We start from the raw sequence: 9223 nt of genomic DNA, 5'->3' as shown, positions 1-9223 counted from the left end.
AATATCCAAATTGTATTGATACTGCTCCTTCAGACGTCATATGGAAAACTATAGACAACCGCCTTGGATACCCAGTATGGAAATACTGTACTTATAATTCGAGAATAGATTATAGAATACCGGGAGGCGAAAATTATTCAGTACAAGACTGGAGCAATCCAAACCCAAGTCAGGATCCAATATCTGTTCCTGACTATGCCAATAGGCTTAGCAATTGGAAAGATCATTCCGTCCCTTGGCCGCTGGTGGCCAGCAGATGGCATTATAATCAGTTTGTTCCCCCCATGTTGTCTTATACAACTAAGGGCAAAACCTTTTGGCAACCAGAAATTTGGAGAGCCCTTGCTGCTACCTCCGTTGTTACTTTATATTGGCCAGAAAACGATTCCACCTATTCCGTGTTGGCTTGTTTACCCTCCCCTTACGTTTTTTTGTTCACTAATGATTCAAAAAGGCTTCATATACAGATGAACTATTCAGGTAGACCAAATATAGTCTACTGTGAACAATGCATGCTCTCATCCTGTTTAACCCCTCAATATAATATTTGTTCCTTTGTGGTGCTGCAACGCCCACCTTGTCTTATGGTGCTGGTCACAGTGAATGCCTATTGGTATGACAATTATGGTTTAGCCGTTCTGCAACAACTGCAAGATTTAATGTGTTCCCGACGGTTTGTAGGACTACTTATTCTAGGGATTTCAGCTTTGATAGCAGCAATCACCTCTGTCACTGTGGCAGTGATATCATTGACTCAACAGGTACATACTGCTCAATATGTCAATGATATGTCAAAAAATGTTTCTGTAGCTCTAGCTATGTAAGAGATTATAGATAGGAAATTAGAAGTAAAAATAGATGCCCTAGAAGAAGCAGTCATGCATATTGGAACTGAGTTGCAGGCTTTAAGGGCAAAGTTAGCATTATCCTGTCACGCCGACTATTGGTGGATCTGTGTAACACCCCTGAAAGTAAATGATACAGATTACAATTGGGAGAAGATTAAAAATCATATTTCGGGTGTATGGAATAGCTCCAGCGTTAGTTTAGATCTTGCAAAGCTTCACGGTCAGATAAAAACCTTAGAGCATTCCCGTCTGGATTTTACTGCTTCAGGGGCTGCTAATGATTTTTTTTCGTACCTTTTCTAACTTGATTAGGATATTTTTTCCAGTAATAAACTATCTTCAGTTATGCTGCCGTAGCAGCCCTAGTCCTACTTCTCATTATAATCCGTCCTTGTATTGTCAGAACTCTCCAGCAAAACACTCAAAAGCTCGCGACTGAAATCCATCTGGCTGTCTTAAAAAATAAAAAAGGGGGAGATGCCGGGAGCCAGCACACGAGATCCCACCCATGACAAGGTCATGAGGAGAAAACCTGACAAGCAAGGCAGATCAGGATTCCAGGGATTTCAAAAAGCTGCCGCTGGCATTCACCTTAAAGATGACATCTGTCTTTCTGATGCTTGCTTTAATAGACTACTCTCTAATTTATGTGATATAGGCAGAAGGCCTTCCCTGATCTCTTTCCAAATAAGAATCAACTTAGAACTTTAATCAATAAGTATCCTGGGTGGTGGTATCTTATGAGATTATCCAGGATGAAAAGAGTCTTTCAATTTAAACCCCTTTGCTGGCATTCTAGTTTGTTTGGCAAATGTGTTTATGCCCTTGGTACTAATATGCATGACTGCTCATAATACCCTAATCATAAAACAGCATAAGGAACCCAATCATATAAAGGCCCTAATAGACATAGAGCCCTTTGGGGAGTGAGGAAGCCCTATTAGAAAACACAAGAAAAATTATTCTTCATGTCAGTGTATGACAAAAACCACTACAATATTGTAAAGTAATTAGCCTCCAACTAATAAAAATAAATGAAAAAAAAAAATTGTTCTAAAAGTGGCTATTGGGTTAACATTTGCTTGCTGTGTTTTTGCTCTTAATGTGCTAAGGTTGTGTTATGGAAACCATTGTTAATATAGTTAAAGATCTAGAAAAATAAGAGCTTAGCCCTAGTGTGGTAACAATGAGATGGTTAATTGTCAGCCAGGAGTGCTAGGCAGAGGCTGCCTCACTGAAGCTGCAGAGTCTGTGTGGGGTAAACCTCTTAGATAAATTGAACTGACAACTTCTGCAGAAGAATTGACTTTTATGTTAACAAGGTTATACTTCTACTATGTTGTGACATGTTGTGACATGCTGTACTGTTGCCCTATGAGACTGTAATTTTTCTGTTAAGATCACCACAGAAACAAAAAATAGGTTTACATTCACCTGATTTGCATAAAATGTCCATAGGCCCCAAGGCCAGAAGATAATGTACAAGACCCTCATAAACAAAGAAGTATGCAGAAAACAGCCTGGTTTCATGAAGGACAAGCTGATGTAATGTTAAACTATCTTCCCCTTAGAAATGCACTAACTTAGGGTATAAAAGCGACGGTAAAATATAAAGCATTGCCAGACTCTGCTGCACACCCCCAGTCTGGTCTCTCTCTCTCTCTCTCGCCAACGCCGTTCATCCTCAGGGTACCCCTGGATCCTACTGAGGCTGGACCCTGGCATGTCCTAGTGGAAGCATCATTTCCTAAGGTTTCTGGGTCAACAAGGCCTAAGATTATGGAAAGAGCAAAAATTTTGCTAATAGTTTATTAGGGGAAATAGTGTCACTCCCACTTTGCCCCTTGATTCCTAGACCTGTGAATCCTGACTATGGGGAAAAAATAGTATTAATACTATATATCAGATGCTGACTCAGAGCATATGCAGCCTTTTGGAGAACCTTCTGAAGCCCTGCAAGGTATTGTTACCTAGTTGGTACTGTATCTGTCTTCAAAAGGCCATGCCACTCTGCTATAAATCTAGCTGCTTCAGGGTGATGGGAAACATGATTAACATTAGTGAATTCCATGAACATGGGATCATTATGTCATATATGAACTGAATTCTTACCAGAAGCAATGGAATACCCTAATGGTGGATAAGACATTCTATAAATCCATAGATGAGTTTGGAAGAGGCCTTCCCTGATAGCTCAGCTGCTAAAGAATCCGCTTGCAATTCAGGAGACCTGGGTTCAATCCCTGGGTTGGGAAGCCCTTGGAGAAAGGGAATGGCTACCCACTCCAATATTCTGGCCTGAAGAATTCCATGGGGAGAGGACTTTGGCAGGCTGCAGTCCATGGGGTTGCAAAGAGTTGAACATGAATGAGCAACTTTCACACAATTTTGGAAAGAGCATTGCATACAGGGAAGGAAAAACCATATCCCAAATATCTATTCCAATAGGAACAAAACACTGACTCCCCCCACCCCACCACACACACACTTGCATGATGGAAGCAGTCTAGTGTAATCAAACTTTGCCAGGGTAGCTGGCTCAGATCCTTGAGACCATCATTCTTCATGTGTGCCTACGATGCAAACTGTGACACGACATGGGCCTGGAAGTGCTTTTTCAGAGACTATCGGGTTGCTTGGTTTTTAGAATTGAAGAAACTTATTACTAAAGAAAAAGATCACAAAATAAAAAAATGGCTGTATAAGACACCTTCATGAAAACTGGGTATGAGATTCTTTTACAAAGAACTAACTGAAGGAGTGTTCAAGTATAAGAAACCAAAGCAGAAAGATAAATGGAAGTGGTATCAATTTTAGAATATAAAAGAAGAAATAATGTAATTTCTTTTCTTTAAATATTTGGTCTTGAACTTTCATGAGTTGGAATGCAACAAAGAGCTCACAACTCCATAAGTCAGCTTTTTCCTGGGTTATGTGATAAAACAACTCCCAAATCTAAGTGGTTTACTAAAAAGAAAAAATAAAATCATCTTTGCTCATGTTATAGGAACACTATGGGTCAGCTGTGGCTGTATGCTGTATTCTAGTCTGTGAGTCAGATTCACATCTGCTTCATGTATATTTTCCATCTTAGTCTAGGGTGAAAAAAAGCTCTGGGAACATGATCATTCTTGTAAGCAGAAGAGAAAAGTGAGAGTGACTGAGCCAAGCTACACACACATTTTAACATCTTTTATTATTGTGGCACATTTCAAGACCACTATATTCCACTGGCCAAAGAAAATCACATAGCAAAGATTTAACATTCCTGGAGTGAGAAAAATCCCCTCCCATGGTAGAGGGACAAGAGAATAAATATTTGAACAATAATTCAAACTACCTCAATTACATATTGTAACTCCTTTCCTTAGCTTCAGAAGTCTTCATGATGGAACGTTAATTATGGTGTTAATTACTTCATGATGGTGTTAATGATTGTTTCTACATTTCATAGCCTAAAGATGGTATTCGACTCTTCGTTCATTCAATAAATATTACAATTAGTGGTTTTGGAGACAAAAGACGTATATGTGAAGAGTTAGTTACATGATATGTTTGTATAAATGGATGTCAGGAGAAAACGCCTGATAACTGTTAAGTAAAAAGTTGGCCATTAGTATGAGTCTGAAAGGAATTCAGAAACTGACTCAATGGGAGAAATAAGTCTCATTAGACATGGAGCTGTTCAACTGTAGAGCTAATAACATTGAGTAGTAGTTGGCTAAAGAGTGGCAGAGGCTAAAGGCCACTTATCAGAAAGGATTTGGAGGCAATTTCAGTAGTACTAGTTGCGGTATTGGCATTTGAATCTTAAAATTTGTGGTTCAATTCCTCAGTCTACATAAAGAGCTGACCAAAATCTCAGCTTCTTGTACCAATCTCAGCCAGTATTTCTACTGTCTTTCACCTAGATGAGAGCAATGCTTTGGAAGGGTCTTTATGTTGTCCTTATGTATGTGATGAACCTACAAGAATAGGTCAGACCTCTGCTATGAAACTACAGGGACATATCTGGTTTGATCTGACTGGATTTGTGAGGAATCAGGCTTACACTGGAGAATTGCCAACCTCAAATTTTCCTATTGAGGTTTTTCCTCTCCACCTCAGTTCAGTATCCACTGGACTGATGGATTCTGGACTAGTGCTTAAGAAAGAAAAGTATATATCTATACATTCTTTCTCCAGAACAGACTGAGCACATGATCACGAATCCGCTTGGTCTTGACACCATAGATGATGGGGTTGACCATGGGTGGGAAAAGAAGATAAAAGATAGCAAGCAGTATGTGGACATGAGGGGCAGCCCGCTGAGCCACACGGTGCATCACTGAGGAGATGACCACAGGTGTGTAGGTGGACAAGATAGCACCTACGTGGGACACACATGTCCCAAAGGCCTTGTAGCGGGCCTCCTGAGAGGCAAGCTGTAGAACTGCCTGGAGGATGAAGATATAAGACAAGATAACAAAAAGCAGGTCCAACACTACTATGAACATGGCCACAGCAATACCATAGATGTTGTTGAAGCGAGTGTCCCCACAGGCCAGCCTTACCACAGCCATGTGCTCACAGCAGCAGTGGGCAATCACTGGACCTCGGCAGTAGTGGAAGCGTCTGAGCAGAAAGGGGAGCGGAGTCATGAGTGTCACAGCCCGAGTCACAGCAGCCAAGCCGATCTTGGTGATAAGTGGCCCGGTGAGGATGGTGCTGTAGTGCAGTGGCTTGCAGATGGCCACATAGCGGTCAAAGGCCATGGCCAGCAGCACCGCCGACTCCATGATGGAGAAGGAGTGAAGAAAGAACATCTGGACCAGACAGGCATAGAAGTTGATTTCTCGATCTCTAAACCAAAAAATAGCCAGCATTTTGGGAAGTGTTGTAGAAGAAAGGACAAGATCAATGATTACCAGCATGGCCAAAAACAGGTACATGGGCTCATGGAGGGCTGCATCAGCTTGAATAATGAAGAGAAGGGTGCAGTTGCCCAGAAGAGCCAAAGTATAGGCGAAGCAGAAGGGAATGGAGATCCAGACATGCAGGTGCTCCAAACCTGGAATTCCTACCAACAGGAAGGCAGCTGGATGGGTTGAGGTAATATTAGAGGCTGCCATGGTCCCTGGAAATTCTCCTTCATCAGTTTTTACAAGGTAGCTTCTCCTATGTATAACTTCCTGGGAACATTAACCCTTATTCCCATTGCTGGACCTTGAACAAAATCAGTTATTAGTCCTCATAGACATGGAGAAGCATAACCCACATTTCTACCCTCAAGGAACTCAATCTCATTTAGTAGATAGAACATTACACATCATGAAAATGGATATCACAAGACAGTTTCACAAAAGAACAGAGAAAAGCTAGTGTTTTTTGTGTTCATGGTGATGTCAAATACCCTGATAAAAAGAAGTAAAAATACATTTAAGCCAATTCATTTTCTTTAAAATAAACCTTGGTACCTTTTCTACATGATAATTAAGCTAAACTCACAATCATAAAAGCCAATTTTCTGTTAGAAATCTCAGACTTAGGTGTCTGGGTAAATCAAATAAAGCATACAATTTCCAATGCTCCTATTAATCACACAACTTGTATATTTTCTCTAGTACTGCTACATCTGATGTGGTTGCCACTAGCCAGACACAGCTATTTCAATTTGTAAAAATTAAATAAAATTAAAACTCAATCGATGGACATGAGTCCATCTTGAGCAAGCTCCAAGAGTTGGTGATGGACAGGGAAGCCTGCTGTGCTGCAGTTCATGGGTTGCAAAGAGTTGGACACGACTGAGTGACTGAACTTAAAACTCAATACCTCAATCATATTAAAACACATTAACTGCTCAGTAGCATACATAACTAGTGGTTACCATATTGGACCATTCAGATACAGAATATTTCCATCACTGCAGAAAATTCTCCTGGAGACAACTGTTCTAGAATGTATCGCCCAGGTCCCTTCCATATTCACAAATCTCTGTAATACAGCCCTGCCTCTAGCTTACTGGGGCGGGGGGGGGGGGGGGCGGGCAGGGAGTGCAGAGCTACCTCTTTCTGTTCTCCTTCACTTAAATTCATATCAACTTCCATATTCATGTGCCTATCCCTCTACCCATCTTCTAGCTCCTGTTCATCACAGGAAAATTATTTCTTTTTTTTTTTAAATGTTTTTTTAATCACATGAGAATTCTTATCTTCAGCAAGACTGATATCTGATTTCCATTTTAATAAAAGCCCTTTATTCTTAACAATATCTAACCTTTCCCTTTTTTTCTCTTTTCTTTCAGATCCGTAGAGTGGCTCAGTTTCAACATAGCTACTCTTTTCTAGGTCCAGTTAATAAGTTTATGAGCATTAATAATATAATAGATTTAAGACATTAACATAATACTGGACAAAGTAAGTACTGAAAGAACTTGCTCTCTTTTAATATTAGAAAATTAAATTTTTGGAAACTTCATCTCTCAGATACCATAGTAGTGTTAGGTAGCTGAGTTCTAGCTTTATCCAATTCCAATGTCCTAAATAACTAGACTTTATTGCTTCCATTAAAACACCTTAAATGCAAAAAATTCAGCAATCCAAGTTGAAAATAAGCTAATTTCTTTCCATGTGGTATGAAAAAATTTAGAATCTGAAGGTATTGAATTAAATCATGACTGCTACTTACACTAGCTGCGTGGTCTTGCACTGATCGCTTGTTTCCAGGTCTGTTTTCCTTCTCTGTAACTGGGGAATTGCAGTGTTCCACCTCACTTAGAGAAGGTTGTTGTGAGGGTAGGTGGGATTATGCATAAAATCCTTTAGTGTTTGCAGAGTCTTATTTGCCATTTATCTTTCCTCCTCCATAAAATTACAGTTTTCTGTTAAAAAATTGTTAACATTCTCCCTTCCGTGATTTTATATTCTCCTGTAAATTCAAATCTCTGCTTCTCATCACAGGAAATATCTAGAAATGCTTCCGTCTCAACTGTTTGAAATAGCATTTGGTAATAAACCATTTCATTCCCATTCTGTCCCTGAAACTGCTCCCACCACCACCAATGGCCCCTATGCAGATGGTGCTCTTGTAACTTTCTGCTTTCATGCAACTCGGCCTCTCAGCAAGTTTTATCTGAATTACCTCTCTCCTTTTTAAAATCCTCTCTTCTCTTGAGTACAATGATATTACCATTTCCTACCTTCTTAGCTTCTCATTTCAGTCCCCCGTTTCTGCCTTACTTCTAAATATTAAATTTTTTAAGGGCTCAATATTGAACTGTGGTCAATTTTATATCATAGAACGTTCAGTAAATATATTCAGTAAACTTCCAGAACAATATTTTTACTGAATAGGTTACAGAATAAATCCAAGAACAAAACAGACTGATAACCATTGATAGGACAAATTTTCTAAAGGTTTGAGTAGGATAATAAAAGAACATAATAATCAAATCACAGTGTGATTGAAGGTATCAGTATTGTGAAAGAAACAGCGTGATGAGGATAGTAAATCCTGAAGTTGGAGGACAGGGGGGGTAAGCAATTTTAAACAGAACAGGAAGGGAATTTATGCAAAAACTGAGGCAAGGAGATAAATGAGATTGGTTTCTGGCTTCTTTAAAAGAAACTGGGATTCCATCAAGGTGGTTTATGTAGAGAAAATAATAGAAAAGTGGTTTATGTAGAGAAAATAATAGAAAAGACTAAAACTGAAAAGTGAGTGCAGTACTGAGTGCAGAACTGAGTTGGATAATGCTGTGACCAAGTGTGTCCAACCCCACAAGAAGAACCATGTAGAAGGCACCTCTGGATCATCTACCCAACACAAAAGATGAGTATATGTATCCACTGGTTTCCACCCTACCACCAGGTCTTGTTTCCACCCCACCACCAGATCAAGGGTTGACCCAAAGAGTGTTGATTTCTTCACACTCCCAGGTTCACACAGGCTCAACAATAGCTGAGGAGTGTCTTTCAGGTGCCCCATGCAGTGGACCAGAGAAACCCAGGGGCAGGGTGCAGCTGAGTAAAGTTCAGTCAGGCCATACATGCACTCAAGTAATTGCCCCAGCATGGCTAGAACAAAAAGTTGGATAAGAAGAAGTGGGACAGGCATCACAAGTTGGAGAATATAGGGAACTACCCTTGTGATAAGAACTCTAAGTGAAGGGAACAGTCAAAGCAAATGCCCTAAGGCAGAATATGCCTAATGTTCAAGGATCAGCTGAAGGCCAGTGTGGTTAGATGATGTGAATGTGAGAGAGATCCATATAGGACATATACGTAGGGCCAGATCACACAGGGCCCTGCAGGCCTTTGCAGAACTTTGCAAATGCTTGTTTCTCTCATTGTCACTTTTTTGGGAAAACTGATATATATTTAAAAAGTATATTTTTA

At 40.0% G+C, this 9223-nt stretch overlaps 1 protein-coding gene across 1 annotated transcript; it reads right to left on the bottom strand.

Moving 5' to 3' along the window:
* Positions 1–4999: 4999 nt before the first annotated feature.
* Positions 5000–5973, bottom strand: LOC122704032 (olfactory receptor 52K1). Its single transcript, XM_043918770.1, has one exon. It carries the CDS (start codon positions 5957–5959, stop codon positions 5015–5017), a length of 945 nt encoding a protein of 314 aa, XP_043774705.1. The 5' UTR covers positions 5960–5973; the 3' UTR covers positions 5000–5014.
* Between the last annotated feature and the right edge of the window lie 3250 nt (positions 5974–9223).

This window comes from Cervus elaphus, chromosome 1 (assembly GCF_910594005.1).
Source record: "Cervus elaphus chromosome 1, mCerEla1.1, whole genome shotgun sequence".
NCBI classification, from domain to species: domain Eukaryota; kingdom Metazoa; phylum Chordata; class Mammalia; order Artiodactyla; family Cervidae; genus Cervus; species Cervus elaphus.
Note: the sequence above shows the minus strand (reverse complement) of the source record. Positions and strands in the feature narration are given on the sequence as shown.